The sequence below is a fragment of the Pristiophorus japonicus genome, chromosome 18 (genome assembly GCF_044704955.1).
Source record: "Pristiophorus japonicus isolate sPriJap1 chromosome 18, sPriJap1.hap1, whole genome shotgun sequence".
Lineage (NCBI taxonomy): Eukaryota > Metazoa > Chordata > Chondrichthyes > Pristiophoridae > Pristiophorus > Pristiophorus japonicus.
In genome coordinates, this window is record NC_091994.1 from 5,526,233 (window position 1) to 5,549,168 (window position 22,936).

The window sequence follows — 22,936 nt, forward strand, 5'->3', positions numbered from 1 at the left end:
GGGGGAGCAACATTGTATTACAGTGAGGGGTGAGGGTCACACACTATTACAGTGAGGGGTGAGGGTCACACACTATTACAGTGAGAGGTGAGGGTCACACTATTACAGTGAGGGGTGAGGGTCACACACTGTATTACAGTGAGGGGTGAGGGTCACACACTGTATTACGGTGAGGGTCACATACTGTATTACGGTGAGGGGTGAGGGTCACACACTATTACAGTGAGGGGTGAGGGTCACACACTGTATTACAGTGAGGGGTGAGGGTCACACACTGTATTACAGTGAGGGGTGAGGGTCACACACTGTATTACAGTGAGGAGTGAGGGTCACACAGTATTACAGTGAGGGATGAGGGACACACACACTATTACGTGAGGATTGGATGCAGTGTTGTATCGTTGTTAACTCCATTATTTAACAAAGGTGAGAGAGAGAAAAACCAGGAAATTATAGACCTGTTAGTCTAACATCTGTCGTGGGGAAGTTATTGGAATCTATAATTAAGGACAGAGTGACTGAGCACTTAGAGAAATTTAAGCTGATTAGAGAGAGCCAGCATAGATTTGTAAAGGGTCGGTCATGTTTAATGAGCCTAATTTATTTTTTGGAAGAAGTAACTAAAGTAGTCGACTGGAGAATGTCTATGGATGTAGTTTATATGGACTTCCAGAAGGCTTTCGATATGGTTCCACATAAGAGACTGTTCACTAGAATTAAAGCTCGCGGAATTGAAGGCAAATAATTGACTCGATTAGATTGGCTATGGACGGTGGAAGTCAGAAAGTGGGGATAATGGGTCTGTACTTGAATTGGAAGGAAGTGATTCCTGGCATCCCACGAGGATCTCTGCTGGGGCCTCAACTATTCACTATATTTATTAATGACTTGGATAATGCAACAGAGAGCCATATATCCAAGTTTAAGAAACAAAGATTGGTGGTATAGTAAGTAGAATCATAGAAATTTACAGCACAGAAGGAGGCCATTTCGGCCCATCGTGTCCACGCCGGCCGACCAAGAGCTATCCAACCTAATCCCACTTTCCAGCTCTTGATCCGTAGCCCTGTAGGTTACGGCACTTCAAGCGCACATCCAAGTGCTTTTTAAATGTGGTGAGGGTTTCTGCCTCTACCACCCTTACATGCAGTGAGTTCCAGATCCCCACTACCCTCTGGGTGAAGAAATTTCCCCTCAAATCCCCTCTAAACCTCTCCCCAGTTACTTTAAATCTATTCTCCCTGGTTGTTGACCCTTCTAGTAAGGGAAATAAGAAATCATCATCATCATCATAGGCAGTCCCTCGAAATCGAGGAAGACTTGCTTCCACTCTTAAAAGTGAGTCCTTAGGTGGCTGAACAGTCCAATATGAGAATGACAGTCTCTGTCACAGGTGGGACAGACAGTGGTTGAGGGAAGGGGAGGGTGGGACTGGTTTGCCGCACGCTCCTTCCGCTGCCTGCGCTTGGTTTCTGCACGCTCTCGGCGACGAGACTCGAGGTGCTCAGCGCCCTCCCGGATGCACTTCCTCCACTTAGGGCGGACTGGTCTTTGGCCAGGGACTCCCAGGTGTCGGTGGGGATGTTGCACTTTATCAGCGAGGCTTTGAGGGTGTCCTTGAAACATTTCCTCTGCCCACCTAGGGCTCGCTTGCCGTGTAGGAGTTCCGAGTCGAGCGCTTGTTTTGGGAGTCTTGTGTCGGGGCATGCGGACAATGTGACCTGCCCAGCGGAGCTGATCGAGTGTGGTCAGTGCTTCGATGCTGGGGATGTTGGCCTGGTCAAGGACGCTAATGCTGGTGTGTCTGTCCTCCCAGGCCCTTTCTATCCACTATATCCAGGCCCCTCATAATTTTATACACCTCAATGAGGTCTCCTCTCAGCCTCCTCTGTTCAAAGGAAAACAAACCCAGCCTATCCAATCTGTCCTCATAGCTAAGATTATCCACTCCCGGCAACATCCTCGTAAATCTCTGTACCCTCTAGTGCAATCACACCCTTCCTGTAATGCGGTGACCAGAACTGCACGCAGTACTCTAGCTGTGTCCTTTCTAGTGTTTTATACAGTTCAAGCATAACCTCCCTGCTCTTGTATTCTATGCCTTGGCTAATAAAGGCAAGTATTCTGTATGTCTTCTTAACCATCTTATCTACCTGACCTGCTACCTTCAGGGATCTGTGGACCTGCACTCCAAGGTCCCATTGTTCCTCTACACTTCTCAGTGTCCTACCATTTAATGTGTTTTCCCTTTCCCTGTTAGACCTCCCCAAATGCATTACCTCACACTTCTCTAGATTGAATTCCATTTACCACTGTTCTGCCCACCTGACCAGTTCATTGATATCTTCCTGCAGTCTGCAGCTTTCTTCTTCATTATCAACCACACAACTGATTTTAGTATCATCTGCAAACTTCTTAATCATACCCCCGATATTCAAGTCTAGATTATTGATATACATCACAAAAAGCAAGGGACTTAGTACTGAACCCTGCGGAACCCCACTGGAAACATCCTTCCAGTCACAAAAACACCCATCAACCATTACCCTTTGCTTCCTGCCTCTAAGCCAATTTTGGATCCAACTTGCCACTTTGCCATGGGCTTTTACTTTTGTGACCAGTCTGCCATGTGGGACCTTATCAAAAGCCTTGCTAAAGTCCATATACACTACATCAAATGCACCACCCTCATCGATCCTCCTTGTTACCTCAAAAAATTCAATCAAGTTAGTCAGACACGACCTTCCCTTAACAAATCCGTGCTGACTGTCCTTGATTAATCAATGTCTTTCTAAATGAAGATTTATCCTGCCCGTCAGATTTTTTTCCAATAATTTTCCCACAACCGAGGTGAGGCTGACTGGCCTGTAATTACTCGGTCTATCCCTTTCTCCCTTCTTAAACATAGGTACCAAATAGCAGTCCTCCAGTCCTCCTCAAGCCAGAGAGGATTGGAAAATGATGGTCAGAGCCTCTGCTATTTCCTCTTTTGCTTCGCTTAACAGCCTGGGATACATTTCATCCGGGCCTGGGGACTTATCCACTTTCAAAGCTGCTAAACCCCTTAATACTTCTTCTCTCACTATGTTTATTTTAGCTAATATTTCACACTCCTCCTCCCCGATAGCAGTGTCTGCATCGCCCCCACTTTTGGGAAAACAGACACAAAGTATTCATTAAGAACCATACCCATGTCTTCCACCTCCACACACAGATTACTCTCATGGTCTCTAATAGAAACATAGAAATTTACAGCTCAGAAGGAGGCCATCTCGGCCCGTCGTGTCTGCGGCGGCCGACAAAAAGCCACACGGCCCTTCAACAGCAGTCCTAAAGGTTACATACAAACCCATGAACAATGACGGAAAGGCAAAGAGCATCCAGCCCAACCTGGCCGCCCCACACCACTGCGACACCCCTTATACTGAAACATTCTACACTCCACCCCAACCGGAGCCAAGTGATCTCCTGGGAGAGGCAAAAACCAGATAAAAACCCAGGCCAATTTAGGGAGAAAAAATCTGGGAAAATTCCTCTCCAACCCATCCAGGCGATCGACACTAGTCCAGGAGATCATCCTGGCCGTATTCTATTCCTTGCAGTACGTACCATTATATCTGCACCGACCAACAAAAGGTCATCTAGTCTAATTTATAATGGGGAACAAAGAAATGGCAGACCAATTGAACAAGTACTTCGGTTCTGTCTTTACAAAGAAAGACACAAATAACCTTCTGGATGTACTAGGGGACCGAGGGTCTAGTGAGAAGGAGGAACTGAAGGATATCCTTATTAGGTGGGAAATTGTGTTAGGGAAATTGACGGGATTGAAGGCCGATAAATCCCCAGGGCCTGATAGTCTACATCCCAGAGTACTTAAGGAAGTGGTCCGAGAAATAGTGGATGCATTGGTGATAATTTTCCAGCAGTTTATCGACTCTGGATCAGTTCCTATGGACTGGAGGGTAGCTAATGTAACACTACTTTTTAAAAAAGGAGTGAGAGAGAAAACGGATAATTATAGACCAGTTAGCCTGACATCAGTAGTGGGGAAAATGTTGGAATCAAACATTAAGGATGAAATAGCAGCGCATTTGGAAAGCAGTGACAAGATTGGTCCAAGTCAGCATGGATTTATGAAAGGGAAATCATGCTTGACAAATCTTCTGGAATTTTTTGAGGATGTAACTAGTAGAGTGGACAAGGGAGAACCAGTGGATGTGGTGTATTTGGACTTTCAAAAGGCTTTTGACAAGGTCCCACACAAGAGATTGGTGTGCAAAATCAAAGCACATGGTATTGGGGGGGGGGTAATGTACTGACGTTGATAGAGAACTGGTTGGCAGACAGGAAGCAGAGAGTCGGGATAAACGGGTCCTTTTCAGAATGCCAGGCAGTGACTAGTGGAGTGCCGCAGGGCTCAGTACTGGGACCCCAGCTATTTACAATATACATTAATGATTTAGATGAAGGAGTTGAGTGTAATATCTCCAAGTTTGCAGATGACACTAAACTGGGTGGCGGTGTGAGCTGTGAGGAGGACGCTAAGAGGCTGCAGGGTGACTTGGACAGGTTAGGCGAGTGGGCAAATACATGGCAAATGCAGTATAATGTGGATAAATGTGAGGTTATCCACTTTGGGGGCAAAAACACAAAGGCAGAATATTATCTGAATGGCGGCAGATTAGGAAAAGGGGAAGTGCAACGAGACCTGGGTGTCATGGTTCATCAGTCACTGAAAGTGGGCATGCAGGTACAGAGGCGGTGAAGAAGGCAAATGGTATGTTGGCCTTCATAGCTAGGGGATTTGAATACAGGAGCAGGGAGGTCTTATTGCAGTTGTACAGGACCTTAGTGAGGCCTCACCTGGAATATTGTGTTCAGTTTTGGTCTCCTAATCTGAGGAAGGACGTTCTTGCTATTGAGGGAGTGCAGCGAAGGTTCACCAGACTGATTCCAGGGATGGCTGGACTGTCTTATGAGGAGAGACTGGATCAACTGGGCCTTTATTCACTGGAGTTTAGAAGGATGAGAGGGGATCTCATAGAAACATATAAGATTCTGACAGGACTGGACTGGTTAGATGCGGGAAGAATGTTCCTGATGTTGGGGAAGTCCAGAACCAGGGGACACAGTCTTCGGCTAAGGGGTAAGCCATTTAGGACTGAGATGAGGAGAAACTTCTTCACTCAGAGAGTTGTTAACCTGTGGAATTCCGTACTGCAGAGAGTTGTTGATGCCAGTTCATTGGATATATTCAAGAGGGAGTTAGATATGACCTTTATGGCTAAAGGGATCAAGGGGTATGGGGAGAAAGCAGGAAAGGGGTACTGAGGTGAATGATCAGCCATGATCTTATTGAATGGTGGTGCAGGCTCGAAGGGCCGAATGGCCTACTCCTGCACCGATTTTCTATGTTTCTATGTTTCTAATCCCAATTACCAACTCTAGGCCCTACCCTTTCTTTAGTTATCCTCTTGCTCTTAATATATTTATAAAACATCTTTGGATTTTCCTTGCCAAGAATTTTTCATACTCTCTCTTTGCTTTCCTAATATCCTTTCACCCCTGCACTGTCTATACTCCCCTAGAGATTCTGCAGTATGTAGTCCTTGATATCTATCATAAGCCTCTCTTTTCTTCTTTAGTGTAGACGGGAGCATAAAATTACAAAGAGTCATTCTTATCTATCTAATCATAGCCTCTGGTGTCTCCCAAGGATCTATCCTTGGCCCCCTCCTATTTCTCATCTACATGCTGCCCCTTGGCAACATCATCCAAAAACCCAGCTTCAGTTTGCACATATACGCTGATGACACCCAGCTCTACCTCACCCCCACTTCTCTCGATCCCTCCACAGTCTCTAAATTGTCAGACTGCTTGTCCGACATCTAGTACTGGATGAACAGAACATAGGAACAGGAGAAGGCCATTGAACCTCTCGGGCCTGTTCCGCCATTCAATGAGATCATGGCTGAGCTGCGCCTAACTCCACACACCCGCCTTTGCCCATATCCCTTAATACCTTTGGTTAACAAAAAGCTATCAATGTCAGACTTAAAATTAACAATTGATCGAGCATCAATTGCGCAAGAGAGTTCCAAACTTCTAGATACAGCAAAGGCTATGGGCCTTGACAACATCCCGGCTGTCGTGCTGAAGACTTGTGCCCCAGAACTAGCCGCGCCTCTAGCCAAGCTGTTCCAGTACAGCTACAACACTGGCATCTACCCGACAATGTGGAAAACTGCCCAGGTATGTCCTGTCCACAAAAAGCAGGACAAATCAAAGCAGGACAAATCCAATCCGGCCAATTACCGCCCCATCAGTCTACTCTCAATCATCAGCAAAGTGATGAAAGGTGTCAGCGACAGTGCTATGAAGTGGCACTTACTCATCAATAACCTACTCACCGATGCCCAGTTTGGGTTCCGCCAGGTCCACTCGGCTCCGGACCTCAGCCTTGGTCCAAAAGAGCTGAATTCCAGAGGTGAGGTGAAAGTGACTGCCCTGGTCATCAAGGCAGCATTTGACCAAGTGTGGCATCAAGGAGCCCCAGTAAAACTGAAGTCGATGGGAATCGGGGGAGAAAACTCTCCACTGGCTGGAGTCATACCTAGCACAAAGGAAAATGGTTGTGGTGGTTGGAGGTCAATCATCTCAGCCCCAGGACATGGTTGCAAGAGTTCCTGAGGGCAGTGTCCTGGGCCCAACCTCTCTATCATAAGGTCAGAAGTGGGGATGTTCGCTAATGACTGCATCGTGTTCAGTTCCATTCACAACTCTTCCGATAATGGAGCAGTCCATGCCTGCATGCAGTAAGACCTGGACGACATTCAGGCTTGGACTGGTAAGTGGCAAGTAACATTTGAGCCACACAAGTGCCAGGTAATGACCATCTCCAACATGCGAGAGTCTAACCACCGCCCCTTGACATTCAACAGCATTACCATCGCCGAATCCCCCACCATCAACATCCTGGGGGTCACCATTGACCAGAAACTTAGCCACATAAATACTGGGGCTACAAGAGCAGGTCAGAGGCTGGGTATTCTGCGGCGAGTGTCTCACCTCCTGACTCCCCAAAGCCTTTCCACCGTCTACAAGGCACAAGTCAGGAGTGTGATGGAATATTCTCCACTTGCCTGGATGAGTGCAGCTCCAACAACACTCAAGAAGCTCGACACCATCCAGGACAAAGCAGCGCACTTGATCGGCACCCCATCCACCACCTTAAACACTCACTCCCTCCACCACCGGCGCCCCCTGGCTGCAGTGTGTACCATCTACAAGATGCACTGCAGCAACTCGCCAAGGCTTCTTCGGCTGCACCTCCCAAACCTGCGACCTTTACCACCTAGAAGGACAAGGGCAGCAGGTGCATGGGAACACCACCACCTCCACGTTCCCCTCCCAGTCACACACCATCCCGACTTGGAAGTATATTGTCATTCCTTCATTGTTGCTGGGTCACAATCCTGGAACTCCCTCCCTAACAGCACCTTCACCACACGGACTGCAGCGGTTCAAGAAGGCGGCTCACCACCACCTTCTCAAGGGGCAATTAGGGATGGGCAATAAATGCCGGTCTTGCCAGTCACACCCACATCCCATGAAATAATTTTTTTTTAAAACTTCTACCACCTTTTGTGTGCAGAAGTGTTTCCTAATTTCACTCCTGAAAGGTCTGGCTGTAATATTTAGACTATGGCCCTAGTCCTAGAATCCCCAACCAGCAGAAATAGTTTCTCTTTGTCAACCCTATCTGTTCCCCTTAATATCTTGAAAGCTTCGATCAGATCACCCCTTAACCTTCTAAATTCCAGGGAACACAACCCCAATTTGTGTAATCTCACCTTCCTAAGGCGTGGTGCTTAGAACTGCTCACAGTACTCCAGGTGTGGTCTGACCAGGGCTTTGCATAGCTGCAGTATAACTTCTATCCCTTTTGTATTTTTGAAACTGTCTGAGACCGAACAAGATTGTTCATAACCTTGGAGTCATATTTGACTAACCGTCTATTTCCACCTCCGTAACGTTGCCTGACTCTGCCCCCTGACTCAGCTCATCCACTGCTGAAGCCCTCATCCGTGCCTCTAGATTTGATTATTCCAACTTACTCCTGGCTGGCCTCTCACATTCTACCCTACATAAATATAAGGTCATCCAAAACTCGGCAGCCCGTGTCCTAACTCACACCAAGCCCCACAACCCCCCCCCCGAGATATCTGCGCTCCTCCAATTCTGGCCTGTTGAGCATCCCTGATTATAATCGCTCAACCATCGGTGACCATGTCTTCTGTTGCTTGGGCCCTAAGCTCTGGAACTCCCTGCCTAAAGCTCTCCACCTCTTTTTTTTCTCCTTTAAGATGCTCTTTAAAATCTACCTCTTTGACTAAGCTTTTGGTCATCTGCCCTAATATCTCCTTTTGTGGCTCGGTGTCATATGTTGTTTTATAATGCCCCTGTGAAGCGCCTTGGGACATTTTACTCAGTTAAAGATGCTATATAAATGCAAGTTGTTGCTGATAGATTAAGTGAGTGGGTGAAACCGAGGCAAATAGATTCAACGCAGGTAAATCTGAAGCCATCCACTTTGAACCAAAAAAGGTTCGATCTGCGTATTATTAAATGGTGAAAAGCTGTGAACAGCGGTGATCTCGGGGTCCGTGTACACAGATCACTCGAATGTAGCGGCCAGGTACCAAAAAATAATCAAAAAGACTGATGGAATGTTAGTCTTTATAACCAGAGGGCTGGAATATAATGGGGAGGAAGTTTTGCTGCAGCTACACCAAGCCCTGGTTAGACCACACCTGGAGCACTGTGTATGGTTCTGGGCACGGCACCTTACTTAGGATTACACGGGATATACGGCACAGAAACAGGCCATTCGGCCCAACCAGTCCATGCCGGCGTTTATGCTCCACTCGAGGCTCCTCCTGTTTTTCCTCATCTAAATCTATCGGCATAACCCTTTATTCCCTTCTCCCTCATATCCTTGTCCAGTCTCCCCTTAAATGCATCGATACTATTCGCTTCAACCCCTCCCTGTGGCAGCGAGTTCCACATTCTCACCACTCTCTGGGTAAAGAAGTTTCTCCTGAATTCTCCATTGGATTTCTTGGTGACTGTCTTATATTGATGGCATCTAGTTATGCTCTTACCCACAAGTGGAAACACTCTCTCTGTATCCACTCTATCAAAACCTTTCATCATTTTAAAGACCTCTATTAGGTCACCCCTCAACCTTCTCTTTTCAAGAGAAAAAGACCCAGCCTGTTCATCCTTTCCTGATATGTACACCCTCACATTTCTGGCATCATCCTTATAAATCTTTTTTGCACCGTCTCCAGTGCCTCTATAACCTTTTTATAATATGGCGACCAGAATTGTATGCAGTGCTCCAAGTGCGGTCTAACCAAGGTTCAGTTCTAAGTTTAGCATAACTTCTCCACTTTTCAATTCTATCCCTCTAGAAATAGTGTTTGGTTTGCTTTTTATGACCTTGTTAACCTGTGTCACTAATTTTAGTGATTTATGTATCTATGTCCCAAGATCTCTTTGCTCTTCTACCCCATTTGGATTTTAAAAGCAATATATGAACCCCCCCCGCCTATTTTTCTTACCAAACTGTAATACATCACATTTATCTGTGTTTCTTGTAGATCCCTCCCTCCCCCATCTAACTAGTTTAATGTCTTTGCCACCTCCCGATTTACCCTTTCCACTAGGACACGAATCCCATCCCGATTCAGGTGGAGTCCGTCCCATCGGTACAGCTCGTTCCTGTCCCAGAACTGTTGCCAGTGTCCCATGAAAAGGAACCCCTCTTTCCCACACCAGCCCTTTAGCCACGTGTTAACTCTCCTGACCTGTCTGTTTCTTTGCCAATTTGCACGTGGCTTAGGCAATAAACCAGAGATTATTTTTCCTACCACCGATGTTAAACTGACTGACCTATAATTCCCTTGAGATGTTCTATCTCCCTTCCTAAATATAGGTATTACATAAGAACATAAGAAATAGGAGCAGGAGTAGGCCATTTGGCCCCTCGAGCCTGCTCTGCCATTCAATAAGGTCATGGCTGATCTGTTCATGGACTTGGGTCCACTTCCCTGCCCGCTCCCCATAACCTTTTGTTCCCTTATTGCTCAAAAATCTGTCTATCTCCACCTTAAATATATTCAATAACCCAGCCTCCACACCTCTCTGGGGCAGAGAATTCCACAGATTTACAACCCTCTGAGAGAAGAAATTCCTCCTCATCTCAGTTTTAAATAGACGGCCCCTTAATCTGAGACTATGCCCCCTAGTTTTAGTTTCCTCTATCAGTGGAAACATCCTCTCTGCATCCATCTTGTCGAGCCCCCTCATTATCTTATATGTTTCGATAAGATCACCTCTCATTCTTCTGCACTCCAATGAGTAGAGGCCCAACTTATTCAACCTATCTTCATAAGTCAACCCCCTCATCTCCGGAATCAACCGAGTGAACCTTCTCTGAACAGCCTCCAATGCATATCCTTCCTTAAATACGGAGACCAAAACTGTACATTAGTTATCTGCCAGTCCTCTGGCACTATACCTTTTATGAACAAATTATTAAATATGTGTAGTAATGCCTCTGTTATCTCTTCCCTAGATTATTTTAAAATGCCCCTTAGCCTGTAATCCATCTGGACCAGGGGTTTTATCCTCTTTGAATTTGATTAATATTTCTCCTCTTTTTATTTGAAATGCAGTTACCACATTTCTAATCTCATCAACTGATGTTCTGTTTCGAAAGGATAAATTGGCCTTGGAAGGAGTGCAGTGCAGATTCAGCAGAATGTTACCTGGGCCCCAAGGGTTAGACTATGAGGAGAGATTGCATAAGCCAGGCTTGTATTCCCTGGAATATAGAAGGTTAAGGGTTGCTTTGATTGAGTTTTTTAAAGAATTTTGAAAGGAATTGATCAAGTAGACAGAAACTGTCTCTGCTGGTGGAGGAGTCCAGGGCAAGGGGACATGACCTTAAAATCTAGGGCCTGGCCGTTCAGGAGAGAATCGGAAACACTTCTTCACACAAAGGGTGGTAGCAGTGTGGAACTCTCTCCCACAAAAAGCAGTAAACGCTAGCCCAATTAATCCTTTTAAATCTGAGATCGATGGATTTTTGCTGGACAAGGGTATAATAGGATATGGGGCCAAGGGTGGGTGGAGTTAGGTCGCAGATCAACCGTAATCTCACTGAATGGCTCGAGGGGCTGAATGGCCTCCTCCTGTTCCTGTATAGCAGGCTCGAGGGGCTGAATGGGTCTCCTCCTGTTCCTGTGTAACAGGCTCGAGGGGCTGAATGGGTCTCCTCCTGTTCCTGTGTAACAGGCTCGAGGGGCTGAATGGGCCTCCTCCTGTTCCTGTGTAACAGGCTCCGAGGGGCTGAATGGGTCTCCTCCTGTTCCTGTGTAACAGGCTCGAGGGGCTGAATGGGCCTCCTCCTGTTCCTGTGTAACAGGCTCGAGGGGCTGAATGGGTCTCCTCCTGTTCCTGTGTAACAGGCTCGAGGGGCTGAATGGCCTCCTCCTGTTCCTGTGTAACAGGCTCGAGGGGCTGAATGGGTCTCCTCCTGTTCCTGTGTAACAGGCTCGAGGGGCTGAATGGGTCTCCTCCTGTTCCTGTGTAACAGGCTCCGAGGGGCTGAATGGGTCTCCTCCTGTTCCTGTGTAACAGGCTCGAGGGGCTGAATGGGCCTCCTCCTGTTCCTGTGTAACAGGCTCGAGGGGCTGAATGGGCCTCCTCCTGTTCCTGTGTAACAGGCTGGAGGGGATGAATGGCCTCCTCCTGTTCCTGTGTAACAGGCTCGAGGGGCTGAATGGGTCTCCTCCTGTTCCTGTGTAACAGGCTCGAGGGACTGAATGGGCCTCCTCCTGTTCCTGTGTAACAGGCTCGAGGGGCTGAATGGGCCTCCTGTTCCTGTGTAACAGGCTCGAGGGGCTGAATGGGCCTCCTCCTGTTCCTGTGTAACAGGCTCGAGGGGCTTTATGGGCCTCCTCCTGTTCCTGTGTAACAGGCTCGAGGGGCTGAATGGGTCTCCTCCTGTTCCTGTGTAACAGGCTCGAGGGGCTGAATGGGCCTCCTCCTGTTCCTGTGTAACAGGCTCGAGGGGCTGAATGGGCCTCCTCCTGTTCCTGTGTAACAGGCCCGAGGGGCTGAATGGCCTCCTCCTGTTCCTGTGTACCAAACAGACAATGTTACACTGGGGTTGGTGGTCGGTTCTTTCCATACCCGCTGCATAAACAGGGCAGCCTTTTGATGTTCATTTCAATCAATTATTGTTTCTTGTCGAAATTCTGACTCGGCCAAAAGTTCTGACTCTCCCTGGGATGCAGCTCCACCGGCCCCTCATCCCGAGTGAGCCTAGATGATGATCGTCAGCAGCCTGTTTGACCGTGGGGGGCATCACTGCTGAGCCCGATCCTGTCCTTGCCCGATGTCCCACCCTCCCCCCGCTCACACTTTCCGGGCAGTGATCCAGAGCAGGAACCCTCTCCCTACATCCCTCCTGTCAGGGGTGTGAACCTCGATCGTTGCGAGAATCTGCGATGTTGCTGCAACGCACCCCTCCGACAACCCTGCCGTTAGATCGATAGAAGCAGATATTCCCCACCGATACACACTGACGCTGCTGGCTCAGTGACCGTGCTGCTCCTGTATCCGCAGTGAGAGGCAATGGGATCAGTCTCCTGTGTGCTGGGGGGGCAGGTGAGAGACAGTGGGCACCAGCCGAACTGATTCAGCACTTTCTCCCTCCCCCTTCCCGGCATCATGTGTGCTCTGTCTGACCTTGCCTCCTCGTGTGATGTACTGGGAGCTCTGATGAGCCACTTAAGAGACCAGAATGTAATTTAAGCTGCAGAACTCTGTGTGCACCCCTCCCCCAGCCCGAAGCATCCCGCCAGCCTCCTGTGTCAGCCCTCACAGCATTGACTCTGATACATCAGCTCCCGCACCAGCCTCCGTCCCCGTCACATTGGTCCGCTCCATCTGGGCTTTCCCCCTGTCTGTAGGTGGGTGAGGGGAGGGTGTGTGTATGGGGTGATGGGGTGTGTATATGGGGGTGATGGGGAAGGGCTGTGTGTATGGGGGTGATGGGTAGGGTGTGTGTGTATGGGGGTGATGGGGTGTGTGTATGGGGGTGATGGGGAGGGGCTGTGTGTATGGGGGTGATGGGGTGTGTGTATGGGGGTGATGGGGAGGGGGTGTGTGGGGGGAGAAGGGGTGAGGGGATGGTGTGTGCGTGGGATGGGGGCTGGGGAGAGTGTGTGTGTGTGTGTGTGGGGAGGGGGAATGGGGTGTGGGGGGGGCACTGTTTATTGTGTAGCCACTGTTGTAATGTAGGAAATGCGGCAGTCAATTTGCGCACAGCAAGCTCCTATAAACAGCAATATGACCAGATCATCTGTTTTAGTGATGTTGATTGAGGGATAAATATTGGCCCCAGGACACTTGCTCTTCTTCAAAATAGTGCCACGGGATCTCTTGCGTCCACCTGAGAGCAGCCAGGGCCTCGGTTTAATGTCTCTTCCAAACGACAGCCCTTCTGACAGTGCAGCGCTCCCTCAGTACTGCCCCTCTGACAGTGCAGCGCTCCCTCAGTACTGCCCCTCCCAACAGTACGGCGCTCCCTCAGTACTGCCCTTCTGACAGTGCAGCGCTCCCTCAGTACTGCCCTTCCCAACAGTACGGCGCTCCCTCAGTACTGCCCTCCTCCGTCAGTGCGGCACTCCCTCGGTACTGCCCCTCCATCAGTGCGGCAGTCCCTCGGCACTGCCCCTCCATCAGTGCGGCGCTCCCTCGGCACTGCCCCTCCATCAGTGCGGCGCTCCCTCGGCACTGCCCCTCCATCAGTGCGCCGCTCCCTCGGCACTGCCCCTCCGTCAGAGCGGCGCTCCCTCAGCACTGCAGTGGGAGTGCCAGCCTAGATTTTGGTGCTCAAGTCCCTGAACCTTCTGACTCAGAGGCGAGAGTGCTGCCCATTGAGCCACGGCTGACACTGTCCAATAAGCGATGGAAAACCTGTATAAATCACGGCTTCGGCCCCAGCTGGAGCATTGTGTCCAATTCTGGGCTCCGCACTTTAGGAAGGATGTGAAGGCCTTGGAGAGGGTGCGGAGGAGATTTACGAGAATGGTTCCAGGGATGAGGGACTTCAGATATGTGGAGAAGCTGGGGTTATTCAGAGAAGGTTAAGAGGAGATTTGATAGAGGTGTTCAAAATCATGAATAAATAAGGAGAAGCTGTTTCCAGGGGCAGGAGGGTCGGTAACCAGAGGGACACAGATTGAAGGTGATTGGCCAAAGAACTCGAGGGGGAGATGAGGAGACATTTATTTACACAGCGAGTTGTTGTGATCTGGAACGCGCTGCCTGAAAGGGCGGTGGGAGCAGATTCAATAGTAACTTTCAAAAGGGAATTCGACAAATAGTCGACGGGGAAAAATTGCAGGGCTGTGGGGAAAGGGTGGGGTGGAGCGGGGCGGGGGGACTAATTGGATCGCTCTGTCACAGAGCCGGCACAGACAGGATGGGCCGAATGGCCTCCTGTGTTGCATCATTGTATGATTCTATGTTCCTAGCTTTGTGTGGATGTTTGACCCTCTGTCGTATTGTTGCAGTATATGGGCTGTATCGAAGTGGTAAAATCAATGAGATCCCTCGACTTCAACACGAGAACACAGGTCACAAGGTAAGATAATGTCCTTCAATACTGACAGTATAAACCTTGCACAGGATGGGCGACATCAGGGAATACTCTGCTCACTGTCAGTGGCCTATTGTTCGACTGAAGGAACTGAGAACCAAACTGGCAGAAATGTAAATATAACCAATATTCAAATTTCACCCGCTGCTCGAAGATATTAACTCATTGGGTTTCTTCAATTGGGGAATCAGTCCCCCTTCATCCCCTGCAAATATCGACATATTCCCAAAGCCCCCTCGAAACAGGACATGAATACTGAGAGAGTGGACTCCCCCTGTCTCCCCTTCTCCCTTTTCTTTTTTCCTGCTTTCTCTATCCTTTGGTCTCCACAGTAAGTAGTTTATGGTGACTGAGTGAGCGAGAGATTGTGAGGGGTGTGTGCGTGTGAGTGAGGGGTGTGTGCGTGTGAGTGAGGGGTGTGTGCGTGTGAGTGAGGGGTGTGTGCGTGTGAGTGAGGGGTGTGTGCGTGTGAGTGAGGGGTGTGTGCGTGTGAGTGAGGGGTGTGTGCGTGTGAGTGAGGGGTGTGTGCGTGTGAGTGAGGGGAGTGTGCGTGTGAGTGAGGGGAGTGTGCGTGTGAGTGAGGGGTGTGTGCGTGTGAGTGAGGGGGGTGCGTGTGAGTGAGGGGGGTGCGTGTGAGTGAGGGGGGTGCGTGTGAGTGAGGGGGGTGCGTGTGAGTGAGGGGGGTGCGTGTGAGTGAGGGGGGTGCGTGTGAGTGAGGGGGGTGCGTGTGAGTGAGGGGGGTGCGTGTGAGTGAGGGGGGTGCGTGTGAGTGAGGGGGGTGCGTGTGAGTGAGGTGTGCGTGTGTGAGTGAGGTGTGCGTGTGAGAGTGAGGTGTGCGTGTGAGAGTGAGGTGTGAGAGTGAGGGGTGTGCGTGTGAGAGTGAGGGGTGTGCGTGTGAGAGTGAGGGGTGTGCGTGTGAGAGTGAGGGGTGTGCGTGTGAGAGTGAGGGGTGTGCGTGTGAGAGTGAGGGGTGTGCGTGTGAGAGTGAGGGGTGTGCGTGTGAGAGTGAGGGGTGTGCGTGTGTGTGTGAGGGGTGTGTGTGTGTGTGAGGGGTGAGTGAGGGGTGTGTGTGTGTGAGTGAGGGGTGTGTGTGTGTGAGTGAGGGGTGTGTGTGTGTGTGTGAGGGGTGTGTGTGTGAGGGGTGTGTGTGTGAGGGGTGTGTGTGTGTGTGAGGGGTGTGTGTGTGTGTGAGGGGTGTGTGTGTGTGTGAGGGGTGTGTGAGGGGTGAGTGAGTGCGAGCTGACTACACCCAGCAGGTTGCAGACTGGGCCTGTCTCGCTGGGCTGCCAGCCAGTGTTTAGTGCAGTGCTGAGAGGGGAGCAGTTCCGATCGATAGGGCAAAGTGAGAGCTGACTGCTGCTCTAATCTATTATTGATGAAGCTCCTTAAAGAGCCAGGCTTGTTCTTATATATCTGAGAATGTCAGGGCTGGAAACAAATCACAGACCAGCTCGCGAACGATCAATAACATTTGCCGTGAAGTTCTGAATTCTGAGCAGACGTTAGAATCATTTATTGGGAAGAGAATAGTGAAGGGAATAAGCCAACAGACTTGCGCTATTCTTACTGATAGATCTGTGTAATCCTGGTTAACAATTCATTCTCACTGCCTAATATCCCCCTCCTTTCCCCTGAAGGTGCTGACTTTCACTGGGGTACGGGACCCCCCACCTCACTGGGGTACGGGACCCCCCACCTCACTGGGGTATGTGACCCCCCACCTCACTGGGGTATGGGACCCCCCACCTCACTGGGGTATGGGACCCCCCACCTCACTGGGGTACGGGACCCCCCCTCTCCTGAAGGTGTGAACTTTCACTGGGGTACGGGTCCCTTCACCCCCACCCGGTCTCCCGTTCGGGAACCATTCCTCACATTCCCCTCAGTACAGTACTGAGGGAGCATTGCACTGTCGGAGAGACAGTACTGAGGGAGGGCCGCACTGTCGGAGGGGGCAGTACTGAGGGAGCGACGCACTGTCAGAGGGGCAGTACTGAGGGAGCGCCGCACTGTCGGAGGGGGCAGTACTGAGGGAGCGACGCACTGTCGGAGGGGCAGTACTGAGGGAGCGACGCACTGTCGGAGAGACAGTACTGAGGGAGTGCCGCACTGTCGGAGGGGGCAGTACTGAGGGAGCGACGCACTGTCGGAGGGGCAGTACTGAGGGAGAGCCGCACTGTCGGAGGGGCAGTACTGAGGGAGCACCGCACTGTCGGAGGGGCAGTACTGAGGGAGCACCGCACTGTCGGAGGGGCATTACTGAGGGAGTGCCGCACTGTCGGAGGGGCATTACTGAGGGAGTGCCGCACTGTCGGAGAGGGCAGTACTGAGGGAGCGCCGCACTGTCGGAGGGGCAGTACTGAGGGAGTGCCGCACTGTCGGAGGGTCAGTACTGAGGGAGTGCCGCACTGTCGGAGGTGCTGTCTATCGGATGAGACCAAGGCCATCTCGGGTGGATGGAAGTGGTCACACAGCCACTCTTCGAAGAAGGGCAGGAGAATTCTTCCTGGTGTCCTGGGAGATATTCATACCTCAACTTACATCACTATTCAAGGGGGAGTTAGATATGGCCCTTATGGCTAAAGGGATCAAGGGGTATGGAGAGAAAGCAGGAAAGGGGTACTGAGGTGAATGATCAGCCATGATCTTATTGAATGGTGGTGCAGGCTCGAAGGGTCGAATTGCCGACTCCTGCACCTATTTTCTATGTGTCTATGTTAAAACAGATTATCTGCTCATTTATCTCCTTGCAATACAAAGATAGGTGGAAAAGCAAGTTGTGAGGAGGACACAAAAAACCTGCTAAGGGATATAGACAGGCTAAGTGAGTGGGCAAACATTTGGCAGGTGAAGTATAATGTGGGATAATGTGAGGTTATCCACTTTGACAGGAAGAATAGAAAAGTGGGGAGGGATTACAAACTGCTGCAGTGCAGAGGGACCTGGGAGTCCTTGTGTATGAAACGCAACAAGTTAGTATGCAGGTACAGCAAGTAATCAGGAAGACAAATGGAATGTTGGCCTTTATTGCAAGGAGGATAGAGTATAAAAGCAGAGAAGTCCTGCTACAACTGTACAGGGTATTGGTGAGGCCAAACCTGGAGTATTGCGTCTTGGTTAACCCTTGCCACTGGACCAAGACCTCGCTCTGTCAAGCCCGTGTGGTGGCAGGTGTGCAACGGTCACCCCACGTTAAAAAAATCCACGCACAGGCATCTTCCACCCTTCACGATGTAGTTTGGGATCTGGAATATTAGGTCCTTCACTGAAACACCTGAGAACTCATCCCTTTTTGGCATGTAAACAAGTCATCCTCGTTTTGAGGGACTGCCTATGATGATGACTGCGTACAGTTTTGGTCTTCGTATTTAAGGAGGAATGTACTTGCGTTGGAGGCTGTTGAGAGAAGGTTCACGAGGTGATGAAGGCGTTGTGTTTTGAGGAAAGGTTGAGCAGGTTGGGCTGGTACTCATTGAGAGGTGATCTTACTGAAACCTATACGATTCTGAGGGGCCTTGACAGGGTAGAGGCTGAGAGGATGCTTCCACTCGGGGAATCTAGAACTAGGGGGCATAGTTTCAGAATAAGGGGGCGCCCATTTAAGACGGAGCTGAGGAGGAATTTCTTCTCTGAGTGTTGTGAATATTTGGATTCTGTGCCCCAGAGAGCTGTGGAGTAATTGAATATATTCAAGGCAGAGATAGACAGATCCTTGAACTACAGGGGTGTAATGGGTTATGCGGAACAGGCAGAACAGTGGAGCTGAGTCCAAGATCAGAACAGCCATGATCTTATTGCATGACGGAGCAGGCTCGAGGGACTCCTCTTATGCTGTTTGTGGCATCTTGCTGTGTGCAATTTGACTGTCGCGTTTCTTACATTGTGACGGTGACGACACTTCAAAAGTGGTTCATTGGCTATGAAGCGGGTTGGGAGCGATTACAATGGGGCTCTGTGATCCGGGCTACAGAGGGGACATCAGCCCAGCAGGTTCTGTTACTCTGAGCTCAATCTTCTAATCCCAGTTATTCTTCCTCTGTAGGGAAGCCATTAATCGGCTGCATGAAGCGGTGCCTGGAGTGAAGGGGGATTGGAAAAAGAAGGTACACAACGACACAAAACGCGAGCTGGTATCCTGCCCGAGTAGGGGTCCCACACACACACTGACTCTCACTGGGGTACGGGTCCCACACACACACTGACTCTCACTGGGTACGGGTCCCACACACACTGACCCTCACTGGGGTACGGGTCCCACACACACACTGACTCTCACTGGGGTACGGGTCCCACACACACTGACTCTCACTGGGGTACGGGTCCCACACACACTGACTCTCACTGGGGTACGGGTCCCACACACACACTGACTCTCACTGGGGTACTGGTCCCACACACACTGACTCTCACTGGGTACGGGTCCCACACACACTGACTCTCACTGGGGTACTGTCCCACACACACTGACTCTCACTGGGGTACGGGTCCCACACACACTGACTCTCACTGGGTACGGGTCCCACACACACTGACTCTCACTGGGGTACTGTCCCACACACACTGACTCTCACTGGGGTACGGGTCCCACACACACACTGACTCTCACTGGGTACGGGTCCCACACACACTGACCCTCACTGGGGTACAGGTCCCACACACACTGACTCTCACTGGGGTACGGGTCCCACACACACTGACTCTCACTGGGGTACGGGTCCCACACACACTGACTCTCACTGGGGTACGGGTCCCACACACACTGACTCTCACTGGGGTACGGGTCCCACACACATTGACTCTCACTGGGGTACGGGTCCCACACACACTGACTGATTATTCCCCTTGAACTAAGCGAAGTCAGCACAGACCAGAGCCGGACCCCGGGAATTCCAGGTTTGCGTTGGCTCAGTTACACGCTGCCTGGTGACCAGCTAGTGAGCCGGGTTAGCTGCTAGTTATTACCCCACGGTTGGGACTGTGATTTATTTCCCTCCTCTCTTCTAGCCTTCGAACCAATACCTGCAGTCGGTCCTCGGGAGGAGCAACCTGAGGTTTGCTGGGATGAGCATCACTGTCAATATCTCCATCGAAGGGTTAAACCTGGCACTGCCCACCACCCGGCAGGTAAAGGGGCAGGGCGGGGGGAAGGGGGGCAGGGCGGGTGCGGGGGACCGGCGCAGTGCATGGGAGGGGGTGGGGAGGAGCTGGGTGGGAGTGAGGGGTGTGCAGGGGGAGTTTAGGGAGGGGGAGGTGGCAGGGAGTTGGTGTGGGGGCAGTGAGTGAGGGGGCGAGGGGGGGGACGTGAGGGAGGTGTGGGGTCGGGGTGAGGGAGGGGCGGGGGAGGGCCGTGTGGGAGGGCCAAGAGGCGGGCGGGGGCAGTGAGGGAGGGAGCAAGGAGTGGGCAGGTGTCGAGGGAGGGTGGAGGAATAATCCTGGAACTCCCTCCCTAACAGCACCTTCACCACACGGACTGCAGCGGTTCAAGGAGGCGGCTCACCATCACCTTCTCAAGGGGCAATTAGGGATGGGCAATAAATGCCGGCCTTGCCAGCGATGCCTGCATCCCAGGAACGAACAAAAAAATAAAAATAGGAAATAAACTCTCACTCACCCCACACACTCTCTCGCGCGCTCTCTCTCTCTCATACACTCCCGCACAAGCAGACATAAGGGAAGGAATGGAATGAATTACAGACTCGGTCTGTGTCGACCCTGAGTTTCCACGTCCCAGAGAGAACAACTGCAGAAAGCTAGCCATTGCTCGCAGTGTAAAGGAGCCTTGCTTTGCACTGTGTGTGTGTGGGAGCGTTGGCTCAGGGAGTCTAGTGTCCGTGTGTGGATATGTTTCAAGCTGTGCATTCAGTGAATGTTTTGTGTGTTTCATTCACAGATCATCGCAAACCATCACATGCAGTCCATCTCCTTCGCCTCAGGTGGGGACACGGTAAGGAGCCCTCGACCTGAGCCTGTCTGCCCCTGCTCCCCTGTCGCCCCCTCCCCCCTTCCACGCTCCTCCCCCTCCCCCATCTCCCCCCCCTCCCCATCTCCCCCCCCCTCCCCATCTCCCCCCCCTCCCCATCTCCCCCCCCCATCTCCCCCCCCTCCCCATCTCCCCCCCCCTCCCCATCTCCCCCCCCATCTCCCCCCCCTCCCCATCTCCCCCCCTCCCCATCTCCCCCCCCTCCCCATCTCCCCCCCCCTCCCCATCTCCCCCCCCTCCCCATCTCCCCCCCTCCCCATCTCCCCCCCTCCCCATCTCCCCCCCCTCCCCATCTCCCCCCCCCCTCCCCATCTCCCCCCCCATCCCATCTCCCCCCCCTCCCCATCTCCCCCCCTCCCTATCTCCCCCTCTCCCCATCTCTCCCCATCTCCCCCCACCTCCCCATCTTCCCCCACCTCCCCATCTCTCCCCTCCTCCCCATCTCTCCCCCCCTCTTCCCATCTCTCCCCCCCCTCTTCCCGTCTCTCCCCCCCCTCCCCCGTCTCAACCCCCCTCCTCCCCGTCTCAACCCCCCTCCTTCCCGTCTCAACCCCCCTCCTCCCCGTCTCAACCCCCCTCCTCCCCGTCTCAACCCCCCTCCTCCCCGTCTCAACCCCCTCCTCCCCGTCTCAACCCCCCTCCTTCCCGTCTCAACCCCCTCCTCTCCCGTCTCAACCCCCCTCCTCCCCGTCTCAACCCCCCCCTCCCCTCCTCCCCGTCTCAACCCCCCTCCTCCCCGTCTCAACCCCCCTCCTCCCTGTCTCAACCCCCCTCCTCCCCGTCTCAACCCCACTCCCCCTGTCTCTCCCCGCCCCCCCCGTCTCTCGCCCCACTACTCCCCGTCTCTCCCCCACCCCGTCTCTCTCTCTCTCTCCCGCCCCATCTCTCCCCCTACCCCCCCTCTTCCCGTTTCTCCCCCCCCCCCTTCCCGTCTCTGCCCCCCTCCTCCCCGTCTCTCCCCGCACTCCCCCTGTCTCTCCCCCCACTCCCCCTGTCTCTCCCCCCACTCCCCCTGTCTCTCCCCCACTCCCCCCCACTCCCCTGTCTCTCCCCTCCTCCCCGTCTCAACCCCCCTCCTCCCCGTCTCTCCCCCCACTCCCCCTGTCTCTCCCCGCCCCCCCCCCGTCTCTCCCCCTGCTACTCCCCATCCTCCCCGTCTCTCCCCCACCCCGTCTCTCTCTCTCTCTCTCTCTCTCTCCCCCCCCGTCTCTCCCCTACCCCCTCCTCCCCCCCCTCTTCCCCCTTTTTCCCCCTCCTCCCCGCCTCTTCCCCCTTTTCCCCCCTCCTCACCGCCTCTTCCCCCCCTCCTCCCCGCCTCTTCCCCCCCCTCCTCCCCGCCTCTTCCCCCCCTCCTCCCTGCCTTTCCCCCCCCCTCCTCCCCGCCTCTTCCCCCCCCTCCTCCCCGTCTCTTCCTCCCCCCTCCTCCCCGTCTCTTCCCCCCCCTCCTCCCCGCCTCTTCCCCCCTCCTCCCCGCCTCTTCCCCCCTCCTCCCCGACTCTTCCCCCCTCCTCCCCGACTCTTTCCCCCTCCTCCCCGCCTCTTCCCCCTCCTCCCCGACTCTTTCCCCCTCCTCCCCGACTCTTTCCCCCTCCTCCCCGCCTCTTCCCCCCTCCTCCCCGCCTCTTCCCCCCCCTCTGTTCTCCCCCCCTCTGTTCTCCCCCCTCTGCTCTTCCCCCCCCTCTGCTCTTCCCCCCCCTCTGTTCTTCCCCCCCCTCTGTTCTTCCCCCCCTCCCCCCCCTCTGTTCTTCCCCCCCCTCTGTTCTTCCCCCCTCCCCCCCCTCTGTTCTTCCCCCCCCTCTGTTCTTCCCCCCCTCTGTTCTTCCCCCCCCTCTGTTCTTCCCCCCCCTCTGTTCTTACCCCCCCTCTGTTCTTACCCCCCCCCTCTGCTCTTCCCCCCCCCTCTGCTCTTCCCCCCCCTCTGCTCTTCCCCCCCCTCTGTTCTTCCCCCCCCCTCTGTTTCTCCCCCCCCCTCTGTTCTTCCCCCCCCCTCTGTTCTTCCCCCCCCCTCTGTTCTTCCCCCCCCCCTCTGTTCTTCCCCTTCCCCCCCCTCCGTTCCCCCCCCTCCGTTCCCCCCCCTCCGTTCCCCCCCCCTCCGTTCCCCCCCTCCGTTCTTCCCCCCCCCCCCCGTTCTTCCCCCCCCTCCGTTCTTCCCCCCCCCCCTCCGTTCTTCCCCCCCCCCCCTCCGTTCTTCCCCCCCCCTCCGTTCTTCCCCC

General features: G+C 52.6%; 1 protein-coding gene across 1 annotated transcript in view; it reads left to right on the plus strand.

Annotated features, from left to right (window-relative positions):
• The window catches only part of LOC139229377 (SHC-transforming protein 2-like), a 28,425-nt gene that overhangs the window by 1,219 nt on the left and 4,270 nt on the right, over window positions 1-22,936 (plus strand). The window contains exons 2-5 of the mRNA XM_070861076.1: window positions 14,658-14,728; window positions 18,786-18,846; window positions 19,748-19,867; window positions 20,634-20,687. Coding sequence (XP_070717177.1) covers window positions 14,658-14,728; window positions 18,786-18,846; window positions 19,748-19,867; window positions 20,634-20,687 — 306 coding nt within the window. The remainder of the gene's footprint in view (window positions 1-14,657; window positions 14,729-18,785; window positions 18,847-19,747; window positions 19,868-20,633; window positions 20,688-22,936) is intronic.